At 41.6% G+C, this 20,607-nt stretch overlaps 1 protein-coding gene across 1 annotated transcript in view; it reads left to right on the top strand.

Moving 5' to 3' along the window:
• Window positions 1–20,607, top strand: part of adgrv1 (adhesion G protein-coupled receptor V1) — a gene marked incomplete at its 5' end in the record, with an annotated part of 95,394 nt that overhangs the window by 38,912 nt on the left and 35,875 nt on the right. The window contains 17 exons of the mRNA XM_083978846.1: window positions 61–210; window positions 351–571; window positions 662–941; window positions 1,090–1,233; window positions 1,499–1,670; window positions 1,780–1,921; window positions 2,073–2,641; window positions 2,757–3,020; window positions 3,326–3,443; window positions 3,564–3,735; window positions 3,882–4,124; window positions 5,399–5,806; window positions 6,502–6,674; window positions 6,857–7,103; window positions 7,304–7,443; window positions 8,395–8,555; window positions 8,781–8,881. Coding sequence (XP_083834972.1) covers window positions 61–210; window positions 351–571; window positions 662–941; window positions 1,090–1,233; window positions 1,499–1,670; window positions 1,780–1,921; window positions 2,073–2,641; window positions 2,757–3,020; window positions 3,326–3,443; window positions 3,564–3,735; window positions 3,882–4,124; window positions 5,399–5,806; window positions 6,502–6,674; window positions 6,857–7,103; window positions 7,304–7,443; window positions 8,395–8,555; window positions 8,781–8,881 — 3,705 coding nt within the window. The remainder of the gene's footprint in view (window positions 1–60; window positions 211–350; window positions 572–661; window positions 942–1,089; window positions 1,234–1,498; window positions 1,671–1,779; window positions 1,922–2,072; window positions 2,642–2,756; window positions 3,021–3,325; window positions 3,444–3,563; window positions 3,736–3,881; window positions 4,125–5,398; window positions 5,807–6,501; window positions 6,675–6,856; window positions 7,104–7,303; window positions 7,444–8,394; window positions 8,556–8,780; window positions 8,882–20,607) is intronic.

Below are 20,607 nucleotides of genomic sequence, written 5' to 3'. Positions count from 1 at the left end.
TTTCTAAAACCAACTTGATTCAAGTCTAAAAACCCTATTCACTCTACTTTTGCTCCCCAGATAGAGAAGTTTGGTGACCCCAATGGTATAGTCCAGTTTACTGCAGATGCCCTTCAAGACCGTGTCTACAATGAATCCACAGAAGCAGAGGGCCCACTTAATATTTCGTTGTTCATTACACGCAGAGAGGGTGTCATGGGGAACATCATAGTAAGTATACTGTACATCATTATTCGTCATGTATCATTATTTTTTTATGAATCATATCCACTATTTGTGTTCAAACTAGCTGAATTTAATTATTTGTTGTCGCTGTGAAGTGTTAACACATCATCATGTTTTCACTTTAGGTGCACTGGCAGATACAGAGCGACTCAGACATAGCAGGTGACTTCCTGGCTGTAGCTGGTTCAGTAAATATTCTGGAGGGACACAGGGAGGCGGAAATCGTCCTCAGCCTGATGCCTGACACAGTCCCAGAGCTGGAGGAGATCTACAGTGTCCGACTCACAGCGGTGGAGGGCGGCGCTACTCTGGATGCCAACGCAAACCTAATCACAGCTAACATCAGGTGTGTCCTATTTAAGTCAATAACATACAGTAAAAAAGATCAATGATTGAATCAATTTGACATTAATCCTTCCTATTCTGTCACCTTTAGGGTGCGTGCAAATGATGAGCCCCACGGTGTCTTTTCCTTGAACCCTGAGCAACAGTCCATAGTGGTAGTGGGGTCAGGGTTAGAGATCACCAGGGCTCTGGTTATGAATGTGACACGACTTGCCGGACTTTTCGGCAATGCCAGTGTGGGCTACAGGGTCAGTGGAGGCATAGATGAAGTGATGGACATCAACGAGATACTGGGAGGAAAAGCTCAAGGAAGACTGTTCCTGGGTGAAGGACAGACCTTCGGCACTCTCACTGTGCCCATCAGTAGCCAGGTAAGGAAGTGAAAGCTTACTGACTCTAGTACAGAGACAAATCAATTCTTACATAAATGATTACAGGTAAGATTCCATAGGTTATACATGTGAAATGCTCATTCGTTTTCACCTCTTTGTTTTCCTTTTTTTTTTTACTTCTATGTAGGTGTTTTTGTTACTGGGCGAAAGCTTTAGAGTGGAGCTCACTGATGTCAGACTCGTCAGTCCCATCCTTGGCTCGCTGCCTCGCCTTCTTCATGACGTCAGTGTTGCTACGGTCACTGTGCCCGAGGAAGCTGCCAGTTCAGAGGTGAGTTGTGGTTGCATGTTTATTTTTTTTCTTTTTGGTTATCTTACAATATTTTCAAGCATTTTACTACCAAGTCTTTTGAAATATTCATGCAATACATGTGCTACCAATGAAGTTTACATGACTGACCTTGTATGAGAACTACAAAAGGCACTTTACAACAAATACATGTCTTATTAAGTTTCATAATATTCTGCTTTAGTGTATATGTTAGCAACATGGCAACACCCATAATCTGTCTTTTCTCATTATGTCGGTCATGCAGGTTGGCTTTGCCTCCCTAGCCCTGCAGGTTTCAAGTGTTGAAACAGGGACATGTGAAGCAAAGGTGACACGAACAGGGCTGTTCGGCGACATCAGAGTGCAGTGGGAAGCTGGGTATCCGTCAGGACAAGCTCTGCCTGGCTTCAGAGCTGGAGCCATCACACCAAGCTCAGGTAATGCAATCAGACTCACCTGTGCCACTGTATTGAGTTGTTGTTGTTTTTTCTTTCAACTTACAAGATAGATTGATAGATTACTAATTTCCTCCTCCCTTATATTCAGGCTCACTGACCCTGGCCCATGGAGAGAGGACTAAAGCCATATCTCTCACAGCTATTGCTGACACATTAGAGCCAGCTTCCTATGCTATACACCTCACTGCTGCCAGCTCCAGCACTTCTGCAACTGGTGCTGTTAAGCTCAGGTAAATCTATCACTGTCTTTGAACGTAATATCTTTCCTTATTGATGTCAACAGTTTATTTAATTTTCCATTTTGTTAGAATTTAAATTGAACATTGCCCTATCAAGTCAATTCTAGTCTAGTCTTATTCTCGTGTCTGTTTCCCTTCACAGGTCTGGCTTTACTATTGCAGAAGTGGAGCCATTGGGGATCTACCAGTTGGCCCCCGATTCCCGGCAGATAGTTATCGCAGAGGATATTCAGACTATAACACTTTACGTTCAGAGACTCTATGGTTCTCGAAGCAACACCACCTACGTGTCCTATAAAACAATAGCACAGAGTGCAACAGCAGGAGAGGACTTTCTAGCAGTGCCAGATGGCCGTTTGGTCTTTGAATCGTCCCGCCAAACCAACTCCTCGTTCCATCTTTCAATACTTGATGACTCCCTTTCAGAGCCAGATGAGTACTTTCATGTCAACCTCACAGGTGTCCAAGTGCGTGGTCCAGACTTAGCCTGGGCAGAGGCCTCTCCCCGCCTCAACCCTCAGCACAGCGTGGCAACTGTCACCATCCTGGCAAGTGACGCAACTGGTGGAGTTTTGAGTATTGGACCTGAACTGGTCCAAGTACCGGAGGACAGAGATGAGGAGACCCAGCAGGAGCGGAGGGTGGTGCTGAGGGTGCGCAGATCAGACAGTGTGGCTGGGGATGTCAGCGTTCGGGTCCAAGCATACGGAGGTGTGTGTTTTTTGTTGCACAGGTTTCTTCATCTATTGCAAAATGCTATATTTTCTAATCTACTTTGATGTTTACTATGTCCCTTTAATTTGTGTTATTGTGTGATTTTATCCAGATGGAAGTACCACACCTCTTCCCTTCACCCTGGAGCCTGTTGGGACCCTTGCAAAGGATCAACAGGACTTCCACTTGGAATCCACTGTAGTGTCCCTACAGGCGGGGCAGAATGAGACAGAGGTCATCCTCTTAATCCTTGATGACTCAGAGCCAGAGGGACAGGAAGTGTTCTTCATCTACCTTAGTGATCCCGAGGGAGGAGCCCAGATCACCGACCGCCCAGACCAGGGCTTTGGAGCTTTTGCCAAGATCACAATCCTTGGTAAAATTATGAAAAACAGGTCTTTGAGGCAGTGCGTTCTAGAAAATAGTATAGTTTTTGTATGCATTCATGTACTTGTACATGTACTTTCTTTTCCTTGATTTATAGCTAAATTATTAATTAAATTAACAAAAACATAAATCCTATTTGTATCTAATCAAATGAACCAGCAGACGTGTGCTAATGCCATTTGGTCTCCCTATATAGGGTTGTTTATTATGTGATTAGTTAAACTTTTTCATCTGTTTCAGTTTTGATATCTTCAATTACTCATCATTATTCATCCTTCCCTCTGTCCATAACAGGGAGTGACTTCCATAACGGTATTATAGGATTTAGTTTTAATTCTTTGATGGGCCAAACTCTGGATGAGGATTCAGAAAACAGAACCGCTGTCCTCCACCTGCAGAGACAAGAAAACAGGTGATAAAACAGTTTTTCATTCTGGGATTAATAACAAATTGTCTCCTTGAAAAAGCTGGATATTTGTCTGCCATCAAGATGTGTTTATAGCTATTTAGTATTCTCTTTCTCTCTGTCCAGAGCCTTTGAGGATTTGCAGGTCTTCTGGAGAGTAACCTTTAGCAAGGCTGCTCAAACTCTCGTCAACAATGGAGTAAACCTAACCAGACAGCTGGCACAGACCTCAGGAGCAACACTGTGCAGGAGAGGAGCTATAAAATGTGATCTCACTCTGGAGGTCAAGGATGATGAAGTAAGAGATTATAGCATGGCGATGTTGGTATCTTTCTGACCTTGAAATGCATCAATAACATCAAAGAACTAAATAATGGATTTCTTTATATAATCCTAAGAAAAATGGTGCAAAAAATAACACAGCTGCTGTCTGCGTTGCCATAGGAACCAGAGTACCAGACGTGGTTCTTGGTGGAGATTTATCAGGTTGGTGCAGGAGCTACTATTAATGAGACCACTCGTTTTGCCAACATCACCTTGGCAGAGAGTGACAATCCAGAAGGCGTGGTGTACTTTGCTGTGGGCCACAGAGCGCCCGTTGCCACCTCGATGACCACAAGGCTCAGTCTCCAGGTCTACAGACAAGCAAGCGCAGCTTCAGCCATGTCTGTACGATATCGCACCGTGGTAAGTGGCAAACACATTTGTAGTAAAGAACATAGAGCAACATGAAGCCATTCATATGAATATAACTGGGCACTGATTCATACAGTGAAGTATGCACAAATGCACTGAAATGCACATGGTTCATTTCTTAAAAAGGTATTTGTAATTGTTTAAATTGATTTTTTATTTGTTTTGATGAAACACAAGTAGAGGCGATATTTATCTATTAAATTTAGCCTCATAGGTGTAATTCTGAGCTCTAAGAAATCTTATTATCAGTCTAGGCTGAAGATTCAAACCAATTAAATTTTAATCTTTAATAAGATGTTTCCCCAATCACTAAAACAATAACACTGGTGTTTATCAGTGTCTGTCTGATCTGAATACTTTTCAGTTTACTTACTGTCAGTAAGTAGGAAAACCTACTGACTTCATTGGGTCATGCATAAGACACAACAAGATTTAAATGTATTGTACCATGATCATTATTTCATATTCAACCTTGCATGATATAATCCTTCATTTATGCACATATTTTAAAATGGAAGCTAAACAAAAACAAAACAGAATTTAGTAATAATTTTACATTTCACTGCTCCATCCTTCACATACTGTCAGTACTGTATGTATATTACAATAATACTGTACATAAAGTCATGTTTTATGAGGCTGATGGTGTATAAAAAGAGCAACATTTCCTCCTTTCCTCACTTTTTAAAACTGGTTGCTGCACTCCTTTTCTTTTAGGGATCATGATTAAAGATTTTTGGAGTACTCGCAGCTCTGAGGCTTTATATCCACTGGCACTCAGACTTTGATAATGGAGATCAAAGTGAGAGAGTGCCTAGTGCACACAACAAAATCAAAAAGCTTGCAGAGACACTTGACCAGGTCATCTGCTTTCATCTCTCAGAGCTAATGCATGTTGAGGGACTGCAAAACAAAAGCGTGTACTGTCGTTTTTATTATCACTATTATTATGATTATTATTATGAAAACACCATCAACATTTGGTTTACTCAGTGCTTTCAACCCAAATGTCACAACACAACATGGTCTTCCTCATTTACATAGACACAGTGCATCAAATGGGGATTGTGTTGAGGTCTGAATTGTAACTCTTTTTTTTCTGCTCATGTAACTATATATGATAACAAGTTGTCACTTTTATTCATTTGGGGGTGCCCTGCAACATAATGTTTGTTCTAATAATTCATTTTGGTAATCATTTTCATCTCCTCATCTTGCCAAATTATTCATGTTTAGCACAAAACATGTCTGTGTTTCTCTTCCAGGAGCTCCTTCGGGAAGAGGTGTTGGGTCCATCTGTAATCCGGCCGGCTAAAGCTGGAATGGACTTTCCTAAACAGGAGGGTCGAATTACCTTCGATGTGGGCCAACAGAACACATCACTGGAGATTTACCTAACACCTGAGCTCGCCTCTTTCTTGCCCACACCGAAGCGCTTCCAAGTGGAGCTTTATAATGCTACAGGGGGCGCCAGCGTACACCCTCAGTTTGGGCTGGCCAATGTGACTCTGGTGTCAAATGCAGCAAGTGCAGCTGTGTGGGGCTTACTTGAACAATTACATCAGCCCCTTAACCCAACAGTACTGAACCAGGCCCTGCAAGGACTGATCAACGAGGTCAACGCACCTCTCAACCGTGAACAGATAACTGCTGTGCTTGAAGCTCTAGGAAAGGTAAGAGGGTTAGAGACAAAACATATACTATAACAATGGTTAAAATAGGAGCAGATAGAACAGCGTAATGTGATATAATAGTTGTATTTTAACTCTTTCACAAGAGCATACCATGATATGAGACCTAGATGATGTAGGATTAATGAAAAAGATTTTATTTTGTTGAAGATTTCCCTCTGAAAGGTTAAAACAAAGTTTCCCTCTTTTTGATATGCTGACACAAACAAGTTTGATTATATCACCATTTCCTGGACCTCACAAATTACTGATTTGCATTTGGTTTTTTATTCCATAATGAGACAGTGATGAATGAAACACTCCACTGTGCTATTTTATTTTTTCACCACTTGAAGCTTGTGCGTCAGTCTAGTAGTCTGTGTCAGACAGAGCTCTGTTAAAGGCCATACATCACCTTTTCTGCACTACTCTGACAGATCCGAGGAGTAGTTTGTCATTTGAAAAGGTCTCAGATGTCACTCTACATGAGCACTGCCATCACCACACTGCTCTGCTAGAGTAGAGTCTGCATATTGCACTTGCTCAGCCTCTAGACTAGAGATGGAAAGACAACTGCAGTTTTATTTGTGATAGAAAAGAGACTAATACAGATGACATGACCAATGACGGACACATGCACACAATATCAGAGGTCCTTGTTGCCTCCCTCACCTTCTCTCCCTCTTCTCCTGAGCCAGGTGCTTGCAGAGGCAGAGAGGGCTCCTTTTCAGGAGAGCAGTCGGAATTTGACCTACGACCTGCTGTGCGCTTTGGCCAATCCCAGCAGAGTCGACACCCGAGGCCTTAGCCACCTCGCTGAGGTGGCTGAGCGATTTGCTTTCTCTCTCCTCACGCACAGCCAGTGCGAGATGTGAGTGTCGATATCCCTCTGTGATGTTTTAAGCTATTAAACATCTTGTCCTCTTCCCTAGATAAATGCTAACCTACAATGCATGTTCACACAGACACTGTTCTTTTTCCTTTTGAATATTATTCACTAGATTTCCATGCTTCCAATTAAATTTAATGTTTCTCTTTGTGTGATTACTCCAGAAGGGGCACCATCCTGGAGACATGTCCGTACATGACCATCTCAGCCTTCCAGTGGTACCCAACACAAATCAACGGACACAAATTCAGGGGCCGTAATGCAGACTTCTTCCAGCTCCCAGATACCCTGTTAGCAGTACCAGCAGCTGTGACTCCTGACTGCGGCAACCTCAGCCAAATCCAACTGACCGAGTTTAGGACTGAACACTGGTTTATCAGAAATGATACAACCACTGCTCTCAATGGGAAGGTACAGTATACAGCTTATATAGCTTTGCTTATTTGGAGCAAAAGAACTTTACCAAATCTTTTTTTTTTTTTCAGTGATGAGGAAATATTTCATTAAAAAACCTGCAGGTGGCAGTGTTGCTCCAACAGAAACTCACCATTAATTTTTAAGTCCACTCCAAAGCTGAACTCTCTTCATCTGTTGTCTCTGTGTATGCTTAGGTATTCTCTGCCAGTATCCAGGACAAAGGGTCAAGACCCCTAGAAGATGGGAACGAGGTGGTGTATCGTATCCACAGCCCAGGTCAGCAAGTCAAACCAGGCAGGTCTCTGTGCCTCCTCTGGAATCAGACCACCTCAAGGTAATGCACCACAAACACCCCTATTAAGGTTCATGCTCAGTGCCTCTATATGAGCCACAGACAGCTTGTTGAAACTTCAGATATGTATTAACCGTCAAAACATTTCTACTCTTGATGATGCAACCTCCACTGGTGATGAAGATTGTTTATCCCAGTGTAAGCCCACTGAAGATTTGTTTCTTCTAGGGACTATTTGTCTCGTTCACTGCCACTGGACAATACAGTGTTTGAATATGTTCTGCTGTAACCCCCTGCTCACCTCTGTCTGTCCTTGTGCTTATTAAATGAGACCAGTTGGCTGAGAAAAGGCAGAAGTCCAAGTTCAGCCTCTCAATAAGCCCTCTCTGTGTCCACGGGGGAAGTCACATCTCTCTGTTTAATATCCACACATTTCAGTCTGCTACAGTTTGAGTCCTCCCACTTGGAGACGGTTTGCAGGACATTCTTGGGGCATGGAATGGGACTTGGCTGGAACACACTGTTACATGTTAAGAATTGGCAGGTTTGGTTTGGCCCGAGCAACATCCCAAACGGCCCGGAAAACAAAAATGATGAGGGAACTGATAGGGAGAGAGAACAAAAAAGTGAAGAGAGAAGCAAAGTCACTGAAAAGTAAAGGTCAATGCTGCAGTATGATTCTATTGATGTGAATGGAAGGTTAAAATTAAAACGTTAAAGGATGGTTTTTGCTTTTCAAAAGCTGCTGGATCAATACCTATTTCTTAGTGGTGCTACACACGTGCTAGCCCATAATATGATTATAATCGTCTAGTTTGTCACACAGTATCACTGAGGGGTAAATGCAACCGCAGGTGACAATAGTGTAACTGAAATATTTTGCAGAGCAGGAGACTCATTGCCTCATTATTTGCCCGGTCTTTATTGTATTCCGTTGTAATTATCATGCTGACACTTGTCCGTGTCCTGCTTTCTTTCTTCTCGTCCCTCTAGCTGGTCATCAGATGGTCAGTACTGCAGGGTTGTGAAAGAGAGTGGGAACTATGTGGAATGTGCCTGCTCCCACTTGTCCGTCTACACAGCCTACGCAGAGTTTGCCACTCTTGCGTCCTACAACGAGGCCTTCTATGCCTCAGGATTTATCTGCATCTCAGGTACAAAACACACCACTCTGATGTCTTCTCTTTTGCACTTAACTTCACTTGTTTTCATGTTTTCTTTCTGACTGCCCACTGCTTGCTTTTGCCTTTGGCATGATTCATCTTCAGATGCTATATTTTCCTCCCACATGCTATAAATAGCCACTGCTGATTCATTTAAATCAGTTCTTAAATTGATCATTAATATTGGTCTCCTGTTTTCTACTCTCCCCGCCACAGGCTTTGCGTTGGCCATCATATCCCACGTGCTGTGCTCTCGTTTCCCAATGTTTGCTGCCAAACTGCTCACTCACATGATGGTGAGCTGCCTTGGAACCCAGGTAATGCATTTCTGATAAGATCCTTTTGTGAAGACCTAAGCCACATTGAGCACAAATCAATGCCTATGAAGGGTTAGACCTTCACACTCCCACACCCATCTGGGTTAGTTTCTGTGGCATTTCATTCTCTATATGGATTCAAATTCAGATGGATAGGGAACCTTTAGAAGTTATTATAGAGTCATACATCTCCATACAGCTCCATGGATCAATAGCTCATACACATTAACATGGAGGTAGTGTGTGTTGCAAAACACACGCTTTCACTCTCATGGCCTAGAAAAAGAGACATGCACATGTACATCTTTATTTTATATTGTATATTAAAATATGTTCAACGTACACTGAAAGTATGCATGTGCACACACACACTAACACGCATTCATATATATATTCATGTATATGCTCAACTGGGCCCAACCAACCCAACCTCACTGGCCAGTTGACATGTCACAGGTATTTTCTTGGAAATGTGCATGGTCGTGATTGAACACACATCATTGAATGTCACTGGTTGCGTAGTTTGCGGGCCGGTGCGTCCTGACAACGCAACCATGCCCCCCGCACCCTCACCCATTAAAAACGCAAGCTGTCACATAAGCAATGAGCGAGATAGATATGTGGCTGCACGGTAGTCTCTCGCCTTGTCCCCACCACGTGTGTGTGTGTGTATGTGTGCACGTGTGTGCGTGAGTGAGTGCGGGACTGGTAATTTTCCACTGGTCCCCCCTCTCTTTGGTTGACAAACACGAGCCCCTACTAAAGCAGACTGTCGTTGGGGGCAAAACACCTCGGACTCCAACTGTTTATGGCCCAGGCAGAGCCCCTGAACCTTACAGGGTTTTGGATGGAAAATTCCGTCCTGTTCTGTTTCCTCGTTGATACTGTACTGCATGGTTAGGCCTTCTTCCTTAGATGTGCACGTGTCTGAGATTGTGCTATAGTTTATAAAATACATGCGTGTGTCTTTGGCCTTCCAGTCAAGGCCAGTCAATGAAGGCCTGGTTGTATTCCACAGTGACAATCTGAAGGCCTGTTCAACGGTGCACTCTGGTATTAATACAGTATGTACCCCCTAAGTGGTCATCTGTAATTGGTTTGTAATTGTGGAGATAATGATGCACTTGAGGTGCAAGATGTGCCAAGTTAAAATAGCCTGTTTGACGTCATTGTCTTCACTTAACCGTGGACCTTATCTTAGATCTGTGATGGCTAACTAGAAACAGAAAAACATCCTTTTTTGGATAAACCCCTACAGTAGCAGCAGACTTGTTTTAGTTTGCCTTCAGCCTCTTCCCTCTGAAAGCTTTGTTTATGTCGGACATCTGCCCACTTTTCTGGGCCCTTATTTTTATAATTTGGGTAAATGATGTCAATACAGCAAACAGCTCACGTATTCACTGATTTCCCCTTTAGAACATGTACGCATAAGGTGAGAGGTGCAGTCGACTTGAGGCTGAAACGTGTGATGAATTACCACAGCAAGGTCCATTAAGTCGCTGTTTTGTCAGATATTTCACCATCAAGTGTCATGTTTAGTCCCTCTGGTAATCATCTGCCTTCCAATGAAGTAGTCTGTCTAATTTATTTTGCCAAGTATTTACTTAAACACACTAATAAATGTTGACACACTAAAACATACACTACAGTATATACTGAAAGTTGAGACAATTAGGTCAAATGGATTTCTCTCCAAACAAAAACAACAGTGGTGCTCTGAAAGACATTAAACTCAGTAATGATCCATCTGAATCCACGTCTCTTTAAAACTGAGGATGTAACTGCAAACCTCAGCATTTTTTTTCTCTTTGTTTTTATAATCAATTATTGCCATTGCGAGAGGATACAATTAAACTTTCTGTATGGAGAAGGTAAAAGGTCCTGCATCTTTAATGAAAGAGTTGTAATTAGTGACAGAAATATCTCCTCAATGTGTACGTCTCAGCCTTGCTCATCCCTCGCCATGGATTTGAACTGTCAGGCCCAGTTTCAACTGAGAGGGCTCTCCATCTGAGGTGGCGGAGCTGTAATTAGTCACTGACTCCGGCCTCAGTGGGGAGAAAATTAAAGCTGCCGGTTTGATTTATTTCTCCCTGCAACGGCTACAGTCAGCGAGAAAAAACTAGAATAATATCCCAAAGCTCTGTGAGAGTCTGAGAGGAGAAGGAGAAGGTGGATGCTCAAGGTTCAAATGATGAAGGTTTTTAATTGTCTTACTGTCTGAATACACCTCACTGTCATGCCTCTCAGCTGTCTGGTTTTCACAAAGGCCATGGGCCTGAACAAAAAATAAATAGATTAAATAAATAAAGCTGAAGTGAGTTGGAAGGTTAGAGAATTTGGTAGACGTACAAGATTAATGCAGCATCCATTTTAGACAGAAATGTGTTTAGTTTGTCTACAGTATGACCTTGTTCTCTATGGAGTTGTATGTCCTCCTCAGATTTCTTTACCTTTCCAAAGAATTAATTACATGCTCCAGTAAGAATGACTCTGTTGTCACAAAGGTCACACTATTCACCCCCACTGTCCACGAACAACTGATCAAGGCAGGATAACCAGAAACTGAAACTACCGACTGCTATGTCACATGGTAGGGCCCAAAATACAGAACAGGTTAACAGTTCATTCATAACCTTGTCAATGTAATTTGTTGCAGAAACTATACAACAGCTAATGCAGCATGCAGTGTATACTGTATGTAACTTAATCTTAATCTCAGGTTTATTGAAGAGTCTGATACTTTAGTATTGATCAGTGTTGATAGTGGGACGGCCACTAATAGTGATAAAGTCATCAGACCTCCTGCTCAGAGAAAAGAAGTATTTGTTCCATCCATGACCACTTCTCACACTGAATGATTGTTTTATTTATGTGCATGTTTGTATGTGTGTGTGTGTGTGGGGGGGGGGGGGGGGGGGGGGGTTAAGTGTATTATGTCAAAGATTGGTCAACACAAAGATAGCTGTACACCCTTGTGTGTGTGTGTGTGTGTTTTTTGTTTTGTTTTGTCACATCAGAGGTTGTGCGGTTACAGTCTCTGGCTCTGGCCAGCAGTTTCTCCTCACCGCAGCAAGACAACTGAAGATTGTCTGTGCAGAGTGGAAAGTTACCCAGTGCATATGTTCTGTGTAAGTGAACCCCACCTGGTTGTACATGTTAACATGCATTGGATTTAGTACATGTCGTTATGTCAGGGCTCATCTCACAAGCTGCAATGAAGCCCTGTTATTTTGGGCAAGTAATAAAATTAAAAGAATAATGGATTAGCTAACAGGAAGACAGGGAGTACGTCTATATGTGCAAATGTGCATGCAAGCTTTGATGAGTTATCCATTATTGTTATACACAGCACAAGTATTTCTGAAACTGAGGATCGTGCACTACCTCCAAAAAGATCTTTGTTTATTGATTGTGTCTTTACACAGAGTGACAAGTATCTTGTGAAACACCAAATTTCAACATATTCACATTTCCCAGATGTAACCATGCTCATACTGCAGAGACATAGAAATATGTTGGAACAGATCAAAAACACACACAAATTTTTAACTGCTTAAGATTTGGAGTAAAGATTATAGATTTGGTCCTAGAAGACCACAGTGTGCTGTATCTCTGCGGTACATATCACTGCTGTCATAAATCTACATTCGTTTTACCAAACATAAATCCATAAGTAGAGACTGCAATCTCAAAAAATGAACAGAGCAATGTTCTTGAGTAGAGGCCTTCTTTTAAACACAATTAGTTGGCTGACGGGTTTCATTCTTTCAATTTTATAGCTCTCCTTATCTCATCAGCTCCCCAAATACATAAATCTATATCATGCAATTTAGATTCATTACTATTCCACTAATTTCAGAAAAAGTTGCAAGTGTCCCAAATGAGAATTAATAATATTTCTGAGCAGACCAGGGAAATGTGTAGCAGTGTTGAAGGAAGTCGTAGTTCCCCTCTAGCACTGTAGAAGAGTAGCTGTTGTGTCCCTAAACACATTTACAATGTTGACAGTTTGAGATTATCACAGGGACTCCAGTCAACGTAAACTTGTTATTTCTATTGAAAGTCACTATAGATGATAAAAATGTTATACTGTACAGCCCAGTGGTGTTTGGTGATATGATTGACATAACTCATATTTCTTATAAAATACTCCAGCTGATGTTTTTGTGAGTGTTTGACCACGTGTGTCCCTGAGCCGATGGGAATGGAAAATCTAATCTCCATCTCTATTGCAAAAAAAAACACAATTTAATTTCTCAGCCACTGTGATTAAACAGTCGTCCACATCCCAGACGGCCGTTCCCACACAAGTGTTTACACCAGTGGTCCCAGTGCTTTATTCCAGTATCTGGGAGGTGTTTAGGTGACTCTTAGCTCTGATTATTAAGGATTTCCTGTCAGCTCCGGGACCGGTCCCAGCATTCAGCGTTCTTTTCCTCAAACCACAAACACACATACACACATGCATAAACCCGATCTTCTCTGCTCGCCGTACACATACACCCCCGTCATTTCCCAGAGGGGAGGGGGGAGGCACACATGCAGTTTCTCAGCTCTCCAGGAAAGGGAGTGTATGAATTGCGTAATCCAAACCCATACCATGTCCTTTTCAGTAAAAAGTAAGATCAACACAAGTGTTTATCAAAAAAGTGAGTGACTCTGCTTTTCCTGAGGAAGTTTATCAGTCAGTTCCCACCATGACCAATCAATCACGGAATAAATAAACGGAGAGTTTTACTGTGTCTACGTCTCTGGCTGACGTCTGAGAATATATCTTTTTTGTTTCCTAGGCTTATCCTCACAATTGTCTGGAAACAAAATGAAAATCTGAAAGAAAGGAAAGAGTGAGGGGATATGTTTACTTTTCATTCTCCTGTCAGGCAGTAAATTCTTCCAATTTTTCTCAAGTGCTTAAAATAAAAGGTCCCAAATATATTAGAACAAAATGTTATTTATTTAGAAATGTTTCTCTGAAGTTATTTTTCTTACGGAAACAGCAAGATAAAGTATACATCATGTCCTTGATAAGATATTAATGCAACTCTAAGCGTTTTTACTGTCTGTCAGCCCAAGCTAATGGCAGGCAAACGATGGAAGGGTATAAAGTATCAGCAGTTTGTGTGTGTCTAGGACAGTGGAGAGGTGAAGGTAGCCTCTTGGGAGACTCAGATTACACACTACTGGCTGGTCCCACACCTTGTGCTTAGTGTCATCCAGACTGGTCTCCTCCTCATCTGATCTGTCTCTGTTTGAGTCAGCAGCATCTTAATTCAAAACAAGTCCCTTTTCAGTGTAACCTTGTCTCCTTTGCCTGATACTGAAAAATGGGGCTAAACTACACAATCTAGGAACACATTTTATGTCATAATTTTCCTGTTTAAATTCCTCGTCTCATTCTGCCCCTCTGGCTTTTTCCTTCGACTCTTATCCAACTTGTATCTCACAAAATGATGAGTAATGTCCCTGTTTCTATTATCTGTCCCCTTTATCATTGTGGCTTGCTGCTGGTCCTACTGTAGCTTGGCACAATGAGGAAGAGACTCCCTCACTGTGTCTGTCCCTTTTCCCTTCTCTCTCTATGGAAGTGGCCAGGCACATCCTATTGTATGTGACTCGTCATTTTTGATCAATTGCTGCATTTTTTTTTATCCTAAATTGCTCAGACTTATTCTCAGAGACTCACTAACCACTGTCTGCCAGGACCATTTTCATCAAAGTGCAATAACAGCACCAACAAAGCAATGACTGCTAACCCTCAAGGACTCTCTGTGGAATTATGTTCACATTCAGTGTTTCTCAATAACACATTTTGTTTGTTGACGAGAACTACCAAATGTATTCAACATGTTTATTTCCAGAAAAAATGTTGAATAATTCCAACCCTCAATGTTTAGATCAATGACAGTCTTTTTTGTAGCAGTCCACCCAACCAACTGCAGATGTGTAGTGCTTGCAGTGCTTGGTGTGTGTACCATTCAGTGTAAATAGACCATTTGATTTAACAGTAAGCAGTCCCTTGTTTTGGCAGACAGTCAGCAAACTACACTTGCTTCTGAATGTGTTTGACATTTTGTGCCGACCTCATAAACGATGAGATTTCAAGTTAATGTTTTCTTCGTCTTCATCGTGGTTGGCTTTCACACTGAAGGGTCTTAAACTCAAACATGTCTACAGTATAATAGACAGCCCACTGTTTGATCATGTTGAATTATATTGCACCATCAACTTCACACAACAGCTGTAAGTTACTGAACCATAAAATATTCAACTCAGAGTTAATAGCTCAGTTAATCATAATGCTTTTTAAATGTATTGACCTTGTCTTTGTCGCGTGCGATTTGTCCACAGGTCACCTGACTTCCATGAGGGTATGTTGTAATGTTCAGCTAAACTGTGTCATTAGGTCCACTGTGACTAACTGTTTTCTCTCCCTGCCGTATGTTAATAATTCATTATTCACAATTTATAATGAATCAGTCTAGTTATTTATCTACTAGGGTGGTCAGACAGTAGTCTTATCTGGATTACATAGTCAGCAGGATAAATCACACTGACTCACATTTACTGCTAGTGCAAGTCTACCTTGCCAGTCCAGTGCACATTTCCCTGGGTAACTATTGACCACAAAACATACTACTTACTTACTTTTAATCTTCAATTTAATCAAATTACTTGCTCACAGCTGTTTGGGTGGATTAACAGTATTCATTCATTTTGCATAGGTTGTGCGCAACAAAGTTTACGTGTCCATGGTTACTTCAGCAACTAATATTCTAAGTTCAATGTAAGTGGAATTAATGAGAGATGTTTTCTAGACATCCAGGGCAGACTCTAACCTTTCTGGACTTTGGACGTTACACATTTTTGCCAAATGTGTGTTGGCCTGATAGTAGGTGACCTGAGGTTTAATTCCATACACTTAAATCTATTTCCTGAAAGAGCAATAAATAGCAACAGGAGGCCACATTCTCTTTCATCTGGGCTCTGCAATGAGCTCCTTCCTTGCCATGTAGTTGTGAGACCGGAAAACCGTGAAGAGAAATCCAAATAAACTGTCAACAGTTACAACAGTTATTATTTTAGGTGATGGGATGTTTCAGTTACAGCACCTTCAGGGAGTCTAACAAGTTACAGTGCAAAGCCCATAAATATAGACTCACACAAACATGGACATTCAGCTATATGTAGTAAGTTACTTTTCTAAAAGGTAATTTGTCTCACATGCTCTGTCTGAATTAACAAAATCTACATCCCTCAGATGTGACATTGCTTCCATTGAGCTACAACACATTCATTTCTCTTTCATTACCTGCCTCAGTAGATAAAATCACTTGTGGGGAATCAGGTCAAGAGTTTGTTTCTTTTTGTCAGTTGCTAGCTTCTCTATAATGTCATTTTATTATGACCTTAAAGATTTACATTCAAAGTGTAATAATTGTAAAAATGTACTGATATAAAGAAACCAGATTAATGGTCATTGTTTGCTTGGTGCTGTCTCCATGCAGAAGCGGGCACCTTTTACCTGATTTTGTGGAGTCATCCAGTTCGTCACGAAGGACTTTATCAAAAGGCTGCTGACACTGTGGATGATAAACAAAGTGGGAGCCCACAGTTGTCAAAGTCCCTGCTCTATTTTTGGAGTTTGACAGCTTGTCTTGGCAGACCTTTGTGTGCAGAGTGGCGTGAACCTTGGAGGTTTAGAGAAGTGAAAACAAAGTTTACCCTGAATCTGTTGAGGTCGGTGATGTTGCCATTCTACCTTGTTGTTTGCACTTCTTTTCTAGGTTGAGTTCAACTGGATGTTCCCCAGTTGTTGTAACATACATATGACACACATATTGGTTTTAATGCTGTCTGTGTTGAGTTAAATTTGACAAAATGTACATTTATGTGTAGTAATTAATGACGACTTTTCTGTCAAAGCCCTTTTTTTTATGCTTGGCAAACTCAAACCTTAGACATGAGAGACATTGATTGATAGAGTACACTGCACGATGCGGGGCCTGAAATAGAAAATAAGAGTCGCCCCACTTCCTCAAAGAATCAGGAAATGTTGAATGGAGGAAGGAAATGGTGAATGGTGTAATCAAATAAAACTGCATCTATAATAAGGTCCTTTGTTCTTGGCTTATCTCAGAATTGTAATCGGTCCATTTTGTCAGTTTGTTGTCAGCTTTGCTCAAATCTTTAATCTCAGTGTTTTCCTGAGCATTTTAAGTTAAGGAAGATGAAAAAAGCAGATGTGCTGGTTCGCCCACAAAGAAAATATATTTTAAGCAACAAAAGCAATAAACACATGACAAACATATACAGATAAACACATGCACACACACATCCCAACATTTATGTTAAAATGCCTGCCATACATGCACACTCACACTATTAGACAAATTCACAATATTGCCATTTGCATAGACAGCTTCTGTGTGTTACAGCTATGAAACACATACATATGCTTGATTAATTGAATTCACACACACATACATAAGAATACACAGATGCCTGAATGGGCCCACTCATGTAGCCCACTCCAGCCCAAACACGCACACACACACACACACACAAAGAAGCACGTTTACAGCAAAACACAATAGACCCCAGCCCTCGGCCCCTTGTTCACTTTGAACTGTAGGGGTCACTGTAGCTCCACAGCCAGAGCCAAGTTCAACAGCAGATGTGAATGAAGTGCCTGATCAATGACTCCCATGAGCTCCACTTCTTTTAATGACAGGACTGTTTTGGAGTACACTCAAGGAAGTCCTCTGGAGCAGTTTAATCTAGGCAGCTACAGAATTCCAAAACTGTTTACAGATAAATTACAACTATAGGACGAAGCCAAAGGCCTCTGAGCATTGCTCTAATTTAGTCCTACTTTGGTATGGTACTGTAGCTGTCGAGGGCCAACTGAGACAGTATACAGTGCATGATAGTGCAGCTGTGTCTCTGATTAAATCTGAATTGAACTGTGAGTTTCTAATGTATAGTGTGTGTGTGTTGGAACAGTATGAATGGAGCATACAGTATTTAACCTAATCAGAGTCTTCACATATTGATTGGCTTTGTAACCACTCATTGACAGACACTGAGAGCTGCTGCAGGTCAGCCACTTTGCATGAAAGGGATCTCTCCTGGATCGATGACCTGCCGGACAGCAGTGGATGAGCTGCTTTAGTGGGTCAGCGCAGGTTTCTGCAGGTTTTCTGATCAACGTGATTTGACGCGTACTTAAATACCTGATGATTAGTTGAAGCATGAAAGTACTACTTATCTGGAAGTGATGCAACAGGTCACCATAAAAAGACCTGTGTGTGCAAGTAACCTAACTGTTCATAGTCTTAACTATGATGTAACTCACATGGCACTGTTATAATCATATCAGCATAGCTGTGCAGATGTTAGTCAGACATGCTGCATTACATAGACCACTGTTGACCTTTCTTCTCCCTCCGCATCTGATTCTGAATCAATCACACATGAAAATAGAAAGATGGCCTAGGGAATTAAAGGATGTGTGGCTCAGTCAGAATGTAATGCGTTTGAAGCTATGACACGTTGACAGCAACATCTGCGAATAGAGCTGAACAGTGTTCATGTTTTCATAATTTCGTACTGTGCGGCATTTCATCTGTTGACTGAGAACAGCATGAAACAGCTGTGGCCAAACCATGGCAGGCGACTGTACAATCATGTTTGTGGATTGGTGCACACCCACATCATGTATGCACTGCACATACTGAGGCACAGACGCAGCGTGTGTGTACGAGCTCCAATATGTGAGTCTTGTGGTAGAGCGAAGTAGACCAACTGAGTGTGTGTGTTTAGGGAGCTGACCCTGCACAGCTGGTTACAGTGTTTTCATAGCTGTGCGTATGGACATGAATCCATGTGTGCGTGTGTCGTGCCTTGCAGCCCAAAGGGGTTTCTGTCTGGTGTCCAGACTGGTTCACACCAGATGTTGGGGAAGGAAATTCAAGAGGCTTCTTGAAAGTAGCCCCATTGTGATCGAAAGCAGCTGCGGGTTTCCAGCGGCAGACTCTCTTTGACTGAAGTGTGAATGGGGGGAAAGAGTGGAGGCCTACAGTACTGGAATGCAGCTAAATGTGCTTCATGTGGGTGGCACTGCTGAGATAGTCTGTATGGAGGAGGCAGCATGGCCACCGGTCTCTATATGAGTGTAGTGTGAGCAGTGAAGGAGATGCATCAACAGCAAAAATAACATACAATCCATCTACATGTATTTTAACTAATAGAAACTCTCTATTGTGAGACATGCTATCATTATATGTTGTCTACATGAAATTTATTAAGAAAATAATAATTAAAAATATTCATAAATTAATAATATCCAAACACATGAATTTGGCTTCTTTTAGAATATTACTGAAATACATAAACTACTATAAAGTGCAAAGCTATGTACAAAAATCTTTAAATGTTCTAATTACACAAAAAAAAGCATTGGGTGTTGTTTGCTCTCAGTATCACCCAGACCAAAAACAATGATTTTAATGACAATGTGAACTTGTTGAGGTTGTTGGAGCTCATTTCAGCTGCCTCATACTCTTCAAAAAAAAACTGTGACTCCCTTATGTTTTACAGGATCACACTGTCACTCTGAAGCCTGCAGGCTCTCAGCTTGTCATTTACTCTGGGAATACATCAGTCATATGTGGCGGAGGCTTTTGATATCATCCCTCACCATTTCACATAAGCACATAGACACACTATTACTGTAACGCAGTAATGTGTGCGCTCACGTAAGCAAATGCAGATACACGGTTGAGGTTGTTTGGATGTAAAACAGACCGGAGGGGGGTGGGTGTTTATTTGCAAACAGCTGGCTCAGCAAGTAAGCCTCAGCCCGAGGTTCAACCCAAAACACCTGTGAACTTTACTTCTACACTCTAACCTTAGGTGACTGAACATGCATTTAAAAAAACACTAGGGATAGCAGCTCATTATCACGCATGTAGAATATGTTGGTGAACTATCCAAATATGGCAAATGTAGCAGCGGTGGCTCTTGTAAAGCTAAAGACTTGGATGTTGTTCTAAAATGTGACTCTAGGCACTTTGACTTTTAAATGTTTAGATTGCACGGTGCACGGTGCTTGCAATGGGCTCATATTTTTTTGTCTCTTATTTTTTATTTTCACAACCTTTCAGCCAATGTCTCCTCTTTCTCCAAACACACTGGCCCACTAACCCAGCTACCAGCCATCCCCATGTGACCTGTTTCTCGCAGCTAGCTGTCCCGTGTGCTTCAGCACAAACAACACACATACATATGAAATGAGAAGCTGCAGCACGTGAGGAGACTGACGATGCCTGCACATACAGAATAGTATAGAGCAAGAGGAAAATGCATTGATTGGAGCTGAAACTAAAACTGCTACTGTGACATTATTCAATGTAAAGCATATATATTATATATTTAGTTTTATATAATTGAGCCCTCTTTAGTAAGACTGCTAGTAGAGTCTGAGATTCTCAGCTGTGGATGTGGAGAGCTGGTGTGATTGATAGTGATGAGAGAACTGAAGTGGCTTGATCAGAGGGCATTGCTTCAGTGAGCAAATAATGGCAGGAGTAAGGAATGGGATGATAATCTCATATTTATCCTTCTTCCCTCCTTTTTCTTTATCTCTCTCTCTGAACAAAGGCATAAGAGGAAACACCCAGGGTGCAGGCTGAGGCTGGAACCAGCTAGATCAGACCGGTAGC

This window comes from Trachurus trachurus (assembly GCF_905171665.1).
Source record: "Trachurus trachurus genome assembly, chromosome: 9".
In the NCBI taxonomy this organism is placed as follows: Eukaryota; Metazoa; Chordata; class Actinopteri; order Carangiformes; family Carangidae; genus Trachurus; species Trachurus trachurus.
Note: the sequence above shows the minus strand (reverse complement) of the source record. Positions and strands in the feature narration are given on the sequence as shown.